The sequence below is a fragment of the Empidonax traillii genome, unplaced genomic scaffold, assembly GCF_003031625.1.
Source record: "Empidonax traillii isolate 1590-97213 ecotype Southwest subspecies unplaced genomic scaffold, ASM303162v1 scaffold1099:size633499, whole genome shotgun sequence".
Lineage (NCBI taxonomy): Eukaryota > Metazoa > Chordata > Aves > Passeriformes > Tyrannidae > Empidonax > Empidonax traillii.
The window spans coordinates 462,610-475,781 of record NW_020956292.1 but is presented as its reverse complement, the minus strand read 5'-3'; the positions used below and the strand labels follow the sequence as shown (position 1 = coordinate 475,781).

The 13,172-nt window shown below is 39.4% G+C and overlaps 1 protein-coding gene across 6 annotated transcripts in view; it reads left to right on the top strand.

Annotated features, from left to right (window-relative positions):
- Positions 1-13,172, top strand: part of KRAS (KRAS proto-oncogene, GTPase) — a 24,942-nt gene that overhangs the window by 3,727 nt on the left and 8,043 nt on the right. For 2 of the 6 annotated variants that reach the window (XM_027904893.1, XM_027904894.1), the window contains exons 2-5: positions 118-241; positions 5,438-5,616; positions 6,743-6,902; positions 12,280-12,403. In XM_027904893.1, the coding sequence (XP_027760694.1) occupies positions 131-241; positions 5,438-5,616; positions 6,743-6,902; positions 12,280-12,399 (570 nt within the window). In that variant the 5' untranslated portion in view covers positions 118-130 and the 3' untranslated portion in view covers positions 12,400-12,403. Of the gene's footprint in view, positions 242-5,437; positions 5,617-6,742; positions 6,903-12,279; positions 12,404-13,172 lie in introns of all 6 variants that reach the window. The other 4 variants (XM_027904891.1, XM_027904892.1, XM_027904895.1 and 1 more) reach the window with 3 other exon arrangements.

The following is a 13,172-nucleotide window of genomic DNA, read 5'->3' as shown; positions in this document are numbered from 1 at the left end:
GGAGCTGCTTCCCGGTGTAAATAGTGGGCGGAACGCGAGGCTGAATGAGAACGCACCGGCAGCATCCTCGTTAGTGGGAGCCCGGCTCTGCTTTAATGTTGGTTTCTTTGTCGTCAGGTCTGCTAAAAAAATGACAGAATATAAACTTGTTGTGGTTGGAGCTGGTGGTGTAGGGAAGAGCGCCCTGACAATACAGCTAATCCAGAACCACTTTGTGGACGAGTACGACCCCACAATAGAGGTAAACAATTTCATCTCGTACTTTTTGTGGAGAGGGACTATCACTAATAACGGTGGTTGTTTTGCCTTTGGACGCTTTGACCACAAGAACAAGGCTTTATAATCAAAAGAGCTCAAAGATAATGGTCTGCACCGCACCAGCATTGGAGAAGGAGTTGCTGTGCTGCTTCTGGCTGTGGAGCAACAGCTGCAGTGAAAAAAATTAACAATTTGGATTCATTAAGAGCGTGGTGTTAATTGCCATGTTGGCTCGGATAGTTTGGATGCACGTGATCTCGGTGACAAGGTGTTTGCCAAACTCATTTGAAAATGCTTGGCAAAACTCTTCATGGCTTTGAGGAACCTCTTAAATGTGGCTTTTTTTTCCTTCTTTGATAGCAGGGAAGGAGTAGTCCTGAAATGCACGTGCCATTCTTTCTCATTTCTCAGTGAGAAATGTGTCCTGGAATGTTATGATGAACGAAGCAAAAACTGGAGCCTGTCTTAATTTTTTTCTTTTGTAAAACACACCAGTGCGCGTTTCTGTATCTAGAAAAATTGTTCTAAGATAGCTGCTGTAGTGGATTCTTTGAAATACGTGGCACAGTGCCTCAGAGTTTGAAATTGTATTTAAGCTTTAAAAGTTGTGCTGTTTTAAAGCTTTTTAATGAGCAAACAAGCTCTGCCTTTTAAATGTAAGAAAAATACTGGTGGTGTCTGAAATCTCTTTTGGATCATTGGATTTAATAACTCTATCAATAGGGAGAAATGACACCATAATTTACCTGGGATTTTTGTGTTCCCAGCACTGAGGCTCTGCAGCCTGTGACTTCATTTATCCGTTTGTACAGTGAGGCACTTCCAAACTCACTTGAAGGAATCACAAGGGTTTAAATCTGGGCTTAAAATGGAGACTTGGAAAGCGCCTAAGTAGTGATTTTTTCAGGTAGGCACAAGTGAAAGGAGCCAGTGCCCTGAGGTGCAGAGAGCTGTGTTAGGTGAAGGCCTGAGTTGAAGTGCCCCAATGAGTTGTGTTGGCTTGAGGTTACCTTAAATGTGCCTTTGTGTCTTCTCGTCTCTGTGTTGCGTGGCCAAATAGCATCATACCTGCAGAAGATTTTGTGACTAGACCTGTGGAGAGAAGAGTGTTTGACTTACACCAGGAGAGCAGCTCTTTTTTCAGTTTTTAAGGCTGAAATCTTAAAACAGCAGCCACCCAAAATACTCTAAAAACCCAGAAAACGTGAGGAATTTATTGAGAGGAACGAGCAAAATGGGGGTTTTACTTTTTCCTGCGAAAGGAGCTTTTGGAGGACGTTGGTGTTTGGTGCTTGTTGACAATTTTCTGGGTTTCTCTTAGGTTAGAGGTGTGTTTTGGCACCACAGAAAGCGCTGTGGAGGTTCTGTCTTACAAGTTGTGACCATGTAAGCAGTTCAGGAACATGGGAAACTAAATGCCAGGATTCCTGAATCACTTGGGGGGTTTTGCTAATCAGCAAGCTGAGTGTTTTGAGGAACAACAAATGCATTTTAATGTGAAATAATAAAATGAAAATACAGTTCCTTGTAGAGTGAACCTAATAATCCCAGAACTGTCTTCTTTAGTCGTAGGATAGCCTGGGTTGGAAAAGATCATCCATTTCCGAGGCCATGCCGTGGGCAGGGACACCTTCCACTATCCCAGGTTGCTCAGATCCCCATCCAGCCTGGCCTTGGGCACTTCCAGGGATGGGGCAGCCACAAATCCAGTGGTGTGCATGATGACTGTGGGGTGGTCCAGAATCAATTGTAAATTAATTGGTTATTAATTAACCTAATGGGGTTTGCACCAGCATTTACAACTTGTCACGTGCCACGGTACTAATATTCTAACCTTACAAGTTCTTGTCTGCTAGTTACTGATTTTATCTTGTAAATTCTGAGACCTTGAGGATGGAGATTTATCTTCCTACTCATGTGGTAAATCACCCTGTGTGTGCTCACAGTACTGTAATCTTGTAGGTAAGGCAATAATTTAGTTATAATAAGAGTGGGCTCTGATTTGGAGTGGCAAATAAAAAAAGAATTGATTTAAATGAGTGGGCAGAACCCCACTCAGCAGAGAAGGGCTGTGTGATGGTGCTTGTTTTGCAGATGCAGTTGTGGTGGTAGGGGCTGGTTAAAGAACAATAGGTGTGGAGTGGTTTTTATGCAGTATGAGGAAATAAGGCTAAAATTGCCTTGATTTGTAAATAGTAACAGTTCAGATAGTTTAGTATTGTCACTGCTGCCGTTTGTCACCTAGTACTGTTTCTTTCATTGCCATGCAGCAAAATGCTGGTTTTCCCTCGCAGATCATCCAGCTAAATATTTTGGGGTAGTCAGAGAAGAGAGCTTAGTGTCTGTCATCTATTCCATCACTACACAGTTATTGAATAATTCTAAATCTTTCCCGTGATTAACAGAACGAAACTCCATACTCCAATATTCTGGTGTTGTGAAGAGAGGGAAAAGATACTCGTTGCCTTTACAGTGTCCTTGATGCTGCTGTTTTCAGTGGAATAGACCTGATGATTCAACAAATAACCTGCTTGGAATATGTCAAGTTTCACGGCCTGCTTGAGTATTTTATTTACTTACCTTCCCAGCTTAGCAGATGGCAGGGCAGGAGGGGGGAGGAATTAAAATGAGCGTTTGGGTGGCTACAGTCACTCAGATCTCCGTGTTTCGCAGTCTCATCCCTTCCTTGAAGTGGGTCTCCGGGCGTGGATTTGCAGCCAGGCGATTTTAAGTGTTTAATTTTAAATTCCGTGTGCAGCAACCCTTGGAAATCCACACCGAGCAGTCGGGCCAGTGCCCTCTACCGGCCGAGACTTGTTAAAAATCTTGTGACGGTGCAATCCCAATTCGTTTTATTTTTGGGTCTTTCACAGCTTTCAGCGTGGTTTTAGGGCCTAAAAATCCGTTGTCTTTGAAGCGTCCCAGAGGAAGAACAGCTTTCCCAGTTGCTTGTCAGGGGTTTTAGGATTGGATTAGCAAAAATCCCTCTGCTGATTTAGGAATACTGATATTTAAGTCCGTGTTCTTAAACGACCTGTGCACTTGTGAAACTCCCACCAGTAGCTTTACTCTGAGTAGCTGTGATATTTTAACATGAAATCACTGGTATAATGGATTTTTAACCAAAGAGTTGCTTAGATGGGATTTATTAAGCTAAATTTCGTATGTAGAGGAGAGCTGAGATTTCATGTGATGTTTTCTTGCCAGTGCTTGTGAACAGATGGAATTATTACTCCTTTAACATAATTCATGCTGTTTTTTATGGCTTGTGTAAGGCCAGTAAAAGCAGGTTAAGTGGTCAGTGATATTAAAAAAAGTCACATAGATATGTCAGGTATGTCAAATTGCAGTTGCAAGTTTGGAGTTGGTACTACTTAGGAATCAACTTCTAGTTTGCATTTTGTTTTTACTCAGGAGTCTTAATGCCATTTCAGGTTTCATGTTTTGCGGGGGGGGGGGCAAAAAAGCAAAATATTTCTAATTTCAGTAGTCTGGAAGGAAATAATAATCTTGAGTTTTCTCTCCCACATCTCTCTTTTCCTTCTGCCTCAAATCCTCTTTCTAGGTAGTGACAAAGTTTTCTCCTCAGAAGTGGTAAAACAACTAAACATCTTGAAATAGTAATTTTTGTACCTGTGCTGTGCTTTATCCAGATGCATCTTTGCTGCTACTGCTGACAGAGTAGACATGCTAAAGCCAGCAGTTCTAAAATTGATTCTTCTCCTCTCTTAAAAAATGATTTTCTTTGATGAAAATTACTTAAAGCTTTTGTTTAGGGCTCAGTTGAGGGGAATTTCTTTCCCTTTGAAGTGCTGAGATGGAAAGGAATAGTACAGGCTTTTCAAGAACTGCTTTTCATATTTTTAAACTAGCAGCCAAATGGCAAGAAGAGAGAATGAAGGCTTTGTAAATCTGTCTGGTACAATGATAGAAGTTCTACTAGGACTTCACTGGGAACTGTGATAAAGGTATCCAGGGACATGAGGGATCTGCTGTTGAATATAAGTGACTTGGAATGAAGATTCATCCTTTGGGTTTGTACATTTGTCTCAGGTGTGTCAATAATGAAACATGGCTTACATATGTTTCTAAAGCAGGTTTACCTGCTTCTTACTTGAATGCTGAGTTTGCACTTCTGCGAAATAAATAGTTCCAAAATCGTGTTGTAGGTAAATTTCTTTTCCTTTAAGGCAAACAATCAGTATTGCTTTACCTGACACTCTTAAATGTCACCCAGGCCCAAGGTAAATGTGAGATTACAGAGTTTGTTTAGTGTGAGATACTAAGCCTAGCACTCAAAAAGAGATGTAAATAGACATTAATATCCACTTGTTGGGACTTTGTGCAGAATTTAGCCACTTGAATCAGTGACCTGAAAGCTTTGATTTGATAGCACTGAAATAATTTGTTCTGACATCTCTATGAACCAACCCATTGGGGCTTTTATGTGACTCTGTCTTGGCTAAAAAGCTTGAACTTCAAATACATCAACTCAGCTTTGGTAACTTAATAACAGATACCATTATATACACCTGCTTAGGAATACAAAACAGAATTCTTGTCCCAAACACTGAAGGGGTTTTATTTTTCACATCTTTTTAAGTGGCATAGATAGATTCTTGGAGTTGCCTTGCTCTTGTGTATTCTTTCTGGTTTATGATTTTGTGCATCGTCGTGGCACAGTGATTTTGTAAATACCTTCAGAATGAAGGTCAAATTTCAGTTTAAAAAAAAAAAAAAAAATTGGTAAATTGAGTGAGCTTAAACGCAGCCCAACCTCTTAAAATCAGGATAAGAAGCACCTTTCATTCTCCTATTAACAGAGACAAAAGGGGAGATGCTTTTGATCTCGATCCAGTTTGTTCTTTTTGTGCAAAATAAGAAATGAAAACACTTCCCTTGATGTGTGTGTGTGTGTACAGGTGCACTATTGGTTGGAGAAGATTTGGGATACAAACAAGAACATGTGGAAAGAGCCCTAAAAGGACCTGTGGATTTCTGCATACACCTAAATATGGGACACTGCTTTCCTGTTTCCCCATCTGTAAAGTTGGCTTTTAAGTGTTTTCAGTCACTCTTACTACTAGTCAATAATTTTAATATCTCCAGAGCTACTGGTGTTTGAAATCTGATTTGTTTGTGTTTAACCAAGGTGTGTTTTTTTTTTTTTTTTCCTCAGGATTCCTATAGGAAGCAAGTAGTAATCGATGGAGAAACCTGCCTCTTGGATATTCTGGATACAGCAGGTCAAGAAGAGTACAGTGCAATGAGGGACCAGTATATGAGAACAGGGGAAGGCTTCCTGTGTGTGTTTGCTATAAACAATACAAAGTCTTTTGAAGATATTCACCATTATAGGTGTGTACGTGCAAAGATGATTGACCAGCTCTTGTGTTAGGTGGCTGTGGTGCTTGTTATTCCACTAGATAATCTCTTGTGAAATAGCACTTTAAGGGGAAAACCTGTAAATTGGCAATACTGCAGCTTATTTGTGCATTTTGTTGTGGTTTTTTTTTTTTTTTACCTGGAGTTTTGGGTAGTGTGAAAATCTGCCTTGTTTGCACAATACTGGAAGCTCTTCTGGTATGAACTAGTGTGACTCCAGTATTCCTAGTGAAGACTCACATACAGGTAAATTCTGCCCATTCCACAGGTAAAGTTGTTTGCCAAGGTGGAAAAACTGAAGCAGTTGGGATTGTACAGACAATAATTTCAGTTGCTGCTTTTGGTTTTGGGCTGGAGGTGGAAATACCTGGAAACGTTGTGAGAAAACGAACCTGTGTGAGCCATGACACCAAAGAAGGGCAGACACACAAAATCAGAGCTTCAGAACGAGCTAAAAACCAACCTGTGTAATTAGTTCCTTCATCTTCTCTTTTTTAAAATAATTAGTGAAAAATACCAAGTCACTCTCTCTTTGTCTGAATGCAGACTTTGTAAGGCTGTCTTTAACTAAAAAAAAGAAACAACCAGTCACAACCCACCCTCCCTCCCAAACTAAACCAAAATCAAGACAATGGGCACAGAGCTTTTGATAGTGTTTTATCTTGGCAGACAAATTGAGTATTGGGAGTGTGAGGGATAAGTAGTAAGGTTTATACCAGATATTCTGAGGCTAGTTCTGGAGTTAGCTGTTAAAAACCTCAAAAAATAAAAATGGAAAAAACCTTCCCAACAATCAGAAGCTGTAATAGTTTGCAAAATTTCAACCTCCTTTTTCCCCTTTTTACCTCCTTTTTCCCCTTTTTTAGGAGAGTGGTAAACTTGATAGTGACCTGAGTGGTCAGGTTATTTTTTAGTGGCTTCAGTTTATTTTTTAGTGGCTTCTAATACTGTATATGTAATAAATAGACATAAAAAATGATTATGGAATTTGTCAATTTTTTTAATTGGCCAATTTAAACTTGGCCATAGAAACCATTAATACTAATATCTGTTAAATACAATATTTTTCTCTTTTTTTTTTTGCTTGCTTTCTTTTTAGGGAACAAATAAAGAGAGTTAAAGACTCTGAAGATGTCCCCATGGTGCTAGTAGGAAACAAATGTGATTTGCCTTCCAGAACAGTAGACACGAAACAAGCTCAGGATTTAGCAAGAAGTTACGGAATTCCTTTCATTGAAACATCAGCAAAGACAAGACAGGTAAAGCTCAAAACCTGCCAGATGCAAAAGCAGAGCTCTCATCTGAACTACCATCATGTTAATTATTCTCTGGGCAATTCTCTTTGACAATTGCTTGGTCCTGCCAATGGATAATAATTCTCCAGATTGGAAATCCTTGTGGTGTCTCTTCTTTCTGTCAGCTGGTAATTGCCCATCAATGAGTGATTGGCTTCGACTGCTCAAGCTGAGAGTCAGACCTGACCTGCTATTGTTGCTCTCCTCTCTCAGGTGGTTGCAGCATTCTGAATGTTCTGATAGGTTTTAACGGAGTCAAAGCACTTCTGCTTCGAGGTGAAATGCTTTTTTTTTTTTTTTCCCCTTAGCAAGAGGATTAAACAGACAAATTAGTTTATTCTGGTTTCAGTGTACTCATTAATAACAAAAGGAGTTTTTCCAGGAGGCACTGATTCTATGATTAGCAGGACATGCTTGATAACACCTTTTTATAGCTAAGCAATTGACCATAAGGCTTTTTTTTTTTATTTTTTTTTTAAATTCCTGGATTAATTGTTGGTGTAAACCGGTATTTTTTCCAAGACTTCAGAGCTCATTGTTGGTTTATTGTACCCCACTGGTACCATGAACTGGTCCTTTCAGTGCTTTGAGGGTTTGTGAGGACAAAAGTGATATCTCTGTGCACTCAGGAAAAAGAAACTAAGCAGATAGAGGTGGGATTGGTTCAGTACTTCTGGAAGAAAGCAAATGCTGGTATGTGGTTTTTCTTTTAAGAGTATAAAGTTTTACTATCAGGGCATATTAGATCAGGCCTGAGTGACCGAGTAGCTCGTGCTCTCTGCATAATCAGAGCTGTTCTGTGCAAGTCCAGAGTCAGGAATCGGGTGCAGCAGAAAATAAGAGCAGAACGCTGCAGTTTGAGTGACTGCTCAGTGCAATTGCTCGACAGATTGAGCTTCATCGCTTGGCAGAATGTCCTCATAGACAGTATCTTATTTTTGGACCTGAGAAATGAATGTTTTATTACTACAAATTTGCTAGAACCCACCCAGGTTTTTTTGGCGAGTTGAAACCTGGACTGATTATGGAAACTTTGTAAAGGAGCACTAACTTTTGGTAACAGAGGAAGCCCCTGTTAGGTAGAATTAAAAAAAAAAAAAACAAGGCAGAAGTACAGAACTTTATTGGCTGAGAATAAATAAGGTCACAAAAGTGTCCTGAAGAATGATGTGTAAGTGGACTGAATAATTACAGTGCCCTTCTTTGGAAGGTCCTGTATTAGTGTTTGGCATGACGACGGAAGGGTAAAAAAAAATAACTCTGAAATTACATTTGAGGCTTGAAATCATGTGGTTTCTCTAGTAACATCTAGACTTTCCTTTGTTCTGTCTGTTTTATAGACCATCAGGCTTTGGGGAAATACTCTTTTGATAGGATGGTGTATTTTCCAAGATCTCCTTCTCCCCACCCCACCTGCATTTACTCCTGCAAGCAGCCCCACCGTGCCTGGCCATTACAAAATCACAGGCTCAAAAAACCACCTCTCCTGTTCAGCATCATAATCTGTTTTTTACATAAAGCAGCACATGCTTTGTAGTGTTTCAGACTTCCAGGAGGTCTGACAGAGGTTTGTACTTCTTTCAGAGGACAAGAGATCAGTCAGGCATGAAGTGTCACCCTGTGATTTCGCTTTTATCTGTGATTTTGTATTTCTGGAGGTGCTGTGGGAAGGATCTGACTCTTGGCTTTTGTTTTTTTCAAAGCTGAGCTTTACACCCTCTACAGATAAGGAGCCCCTAAAAGGCATCTCATGGATATTTGAAAATAAAGATGCCCAGCAGACTCTTTTGGGAATGTTGGCACCACTGGGTGCTGGTTCTTACCCAGTGCTCCTCATAGCATGTATTATGAAACTGCTTCGTAACATGCTCTGTTAATAAAATATTTTTGAGAAGACAAAAGGGAATTGGAGGAAGAACCTGATCTTTAATTACAGCAAGATCCTCTAAGTATTAGTGTATGTGACTATATATATGTGTGTGTGTATACACTGCATGTACATATAATTTTTCAGTCACACTGTTATGTATAAAATATATATATATAAGCACACACGTGCTATTCCAAAGCAGTTTTAAATTAGAGGATTCAAACCGTGGTGTGAGCTGCATGTGGCCCATGAACTATAGTTTTATTCAGTCTGTGTCTCAAATTCAATATAAGTAAAAATCTGCAGGCATTGTATGAGGGCTCAGTTCCAACCAGTTTTTAAGATCTTCAAAAATTCATAGGCATGATAAGAAATAGAAAAGAGAAAAGCATGGAAATGAAGTGCACAGATAAGTTGTCCTAAAAGTTAGTGTGTTTGTTTTTCTTTGGTTCTGACAAAAAGGGTGGAAACTTTAACTTACTGCTAAGGGATTTGTGTTTTAAACCAAGTACCTGTGTGAATTTTCGTATAAATCACTGAGTTCATCCGTGAAACATTGGCCTAGTGGATCCTACAACTTGGCTACAGGGCGATAGATTATTAATTTCTTTAGTTAGACCACTGACTGAAGTGAATATAGTGGAATTTATGAAAAAGAGTGACAGTCCTGTTTGTGAATATAAACACACGGCAGTACTGGTGGCTTTGTAAGGCAGTAACACTGTGAGACTTTGTTTTCCTTGGAACTCTTCAACTTTCCTGCTGGTGTTGAATTCAGAGGAAAAGCAGATAAATGACATTATTCTTAGCATAGTAAAGGGTTCCCCAAAGCATCATGTCTTGTGGTTGAGAGTGTGGACTTAAACACACTTTTGAAGCGTGTAATGAAGAAGTTGACCCAAATCACAAGGATGCTGTTGAACAAGAATTTGAGTTATTTCAGCTGTCTGATGTACAGTGGGGTAGGCCACAGCCTTGTGATGAAAGGAAGTTGAGAGGTCTGATGAAGAAGCTTTTGCAGAAATCCATTCCTAAACCTCAGCTAAAATTCGGGGATAACTGGGGGTAACTTGGTTTGCTTGAACCATTTTGTAGGGATTTGCCGTATCTGTTTCACGACACGTTTCCCACCAGACCGTTTTGAATCCAGTTCCTGTGTGCAGGTTTCATCTTAAAACTTCCTTTTCAGTCAGTTTTAATTTTATTTGTCCAACAGTTGCTTTTAGAGCATCAGCTGTGATAAAAGGTCTAAAGGTGGGCACGGGACACTTTTGAGGTGTCAAGATTAACTTTTAGTAGTTCCTTTTAAGTGGTGTTTAGAGAAGCTTGTGCTTTGGTCTGTATTTGAAACAGCTTTTCTTTGCACATAGTCATATTTTAAATTGAGTGTTTGGCTGTCATTCAGGAGTCAGAAGCATCTTGAAAATGCTGCCTCAAGGTCATGGGTTCTTTGGGCTGTAAGTTTTTAATAACTGCCAAAAGGGGTATTTTTGCTCCTGGTTCTGACAGCTAAAAGAACCAGATCATCTTATTTTATATACATTGCTCACCGAAGGAAAAAATACTTAAAGAATCTTAGAAGAAACTGGTATTAAAATGACCTAAGTTTGCAAGGCTGGCACCTGGCTCTTTAAAATGTCACCTTGTGCTAATGGAATTAGCAAATCTGTGTCTGTACAGATTTTTCAGAAGACTGTTCTTGGTGGTGGCAGTAATGGCAATTTCTTTCCTTACTCTTGTGTCCCTCCGTCTCTCTGCATTGCTAAAGCAAATTACAGCTCATATTGGTGATGGGAAAGTTGGCAATAAATGTTGACTGAAGAATTGTTACCTAATTATTCCTGTGAAAGCTCCATAATCAAATTACACATTTCTGCTGCAAGCCGCCGGTAGATGTGCAAAAACGTCGATTCTTGTGCAGCCTGTGCTTTGGCACGTAGCAGCTGATCCATGATTCCTGTCTCCACTTCAGGAGGAAACTTCCATTCCTTCCAGAAAAACACGAAAGTATGAGCTTTACTTGGGTTTTGCCTTTTTTTTTTTTTTTTTTTTTTTTTTTTTTTTTTTTTTTTTTTTTTTTTTTTTTTTTTTTTTAAATGGCTTTCTTTACGTTTTGCAAACTCTCAGACCCAGAACGTGAGACTTGTCGCCTCGTCTGCCCTTCTCCACATCATAACAGGGCACATTATGTATATACAGAGAAATACAACCCAATAAATAAATCAAATTAATTTAAATCTTCCCATTTGTAGTTGAGAAGAATCCTCAGGATGAGCAGCAGTGTGTTAGGAATGACTCCTCAGTGCACAGGTCATGCAAAATGACCCAGCGACTGTGGCAGTAAATGGTAGCTGTTTTTTTGTTATTGGCTGCATCATACGAAGGTGAATTGGAGAGAGAATTTGGGGAGAATCTGCCAAATCAAAGCCCACATTGTGCACTGGGTAGTAATAAAGTTTGGGGGCTTAAATGGTTGTGCTCTTTTCCCCGATCATCAATCTGCTCTGGCTTCATTTTCAAATGATGAGTTGGTATTAAATTAAGAAGCTTGTTGATCTGATTGAGCAGACAAGTAGTGAGATGGATAGTAGGGCAGAGGAGACACTTGTTCTCCCCTGGAAAAGTTTCAGCAAAACATTTTGCATTCTGTTATAACAAGAACATCTTCACAGATTCATCTAAATCTTCCAATTTATGCACAGTTTAAAATAACAGATAATATAACTTAAAGTTGGTGCTGTACCTCTTTATGTTGTATTTGGTTAAAGACATCTTCAGTCTTTTTACTTTTTAGTTGAACATTAGTTAGAATCTTCCTGAGTTAAAAGATTTATTTCCTTATAACCTCTTGAGAAATTACCTGGGGAGATTTTTTTCTTTGTTTGTTAGTTTGTTACACAGGTTTTTGTGAAGAAAATCAACCTTCTTTTTTAAACAGAACAGAACACAAAGAAGCTTGCTTTTCTTTGCCAAACAGCCCAAAAAGTCTCACTTTGGCTAAGAAGTGCAAGAAGGTGGTTAACTGTGTGTGTTTGTAAGCACCCCCCCAGTTAACAATCTAAGTTTTATGCCTCCGAAACACATTCATACCCACAGAAATAGGAGAAGTTATTCAATAACACAAGCAATATTATTTTCAGTGGGGTGTGCAATGGAAGAAAATAAGTCTTAATTTTTTTTTTGGCCAAGTGTTACCATGCACAGGCAAAAAGGGGACCTTGAAGTGTAGATAATCACAGTAATGGGTAATCAATAATCCTCTGCTTGCATTAAAAACTATTTCTCAAGCAGCAAGTGAGCAAGCCCGGCATTTTAAATACATAAATGAAGATCCATACACTTCTCTCAAGTAAAGCTCATCATTTCAGTGGGTTTGTTGCATTTTTTTTTCCCCTCCTTTCCACGGGTGTCCCGGCGTGTCTCAGTCGTTAACGAAGCGGTTTTTTTAAGGAGTTGTGTTTTGCAATGCAGAGAGTGGAGGATGCTTTTTATACATTGGTGCGAGAGATCCGGCAGTACAGAGTGAAAAAAATCAGCAAAGAAGAAAAGACTCCAGGGTGCGTGAAAATTAAAAAATGCCTTGTAATGTGACAGGGTAAGTTCTGGAGCGTAACAGGGTTGAGTGGAACGAATCACTTGCCGAATATGAAATGATTGATGGTGCCGTGCAAATCAGGCGTTTGGGGGTTAATTATGATGTAATTTAAGATACGAAATCAATCAGATCTCAGTGTCCTCAATAATATTCCCGGCAAACACCCAGGTGCTATGGACTTGCTTTGTTTCCTGGGGTTGTGATAAGTGGATTAACACAATATATCTCCATCTGTGAAATGGAGACCTGGTTTGGAGCCTGAAGAAGCTGAGGGGGGAAAGTTTTATTAGAATTATACTGCAGATGCTGTTGAAGTGAACATTGATTGATTGTTTCTTCAGGTTGATGAACTGAGGGGAGAAGACCATACAGTTCCTCTCAGATGCAGAAATAGGAGGTTCCTAATTCAGCAAGGCAATATCTGGCTGGTGTACAGGTTTCCTTAGTTCTCAGGCCACTTTTTCCTTGTTTTTTCCCCAGCTTAAAAAATTTACAGTTTCCAGAAATACATTGGTGTTCTTTTATTTTGGTCAGCTATAATATCGTGAGTGATCCAGATTTGGAAAAAGTAAAGTTTCACCTTTTTTCTTTGAGAGCCCTTACAAGGGGGTGAGGGCTTCATTTCCCATTGTGTAAAAGAAAAACTGTTCCCTCTTCAAGGTGTGTTTTCATACAGAGGTGTAGTGGAATTTGATTTGTATCTTTTGTCAGCAGTGAACATTGTTGAGTTTTCGGTGTTTGTTGTTGGGTTTTTTTTTTCCTATACCTT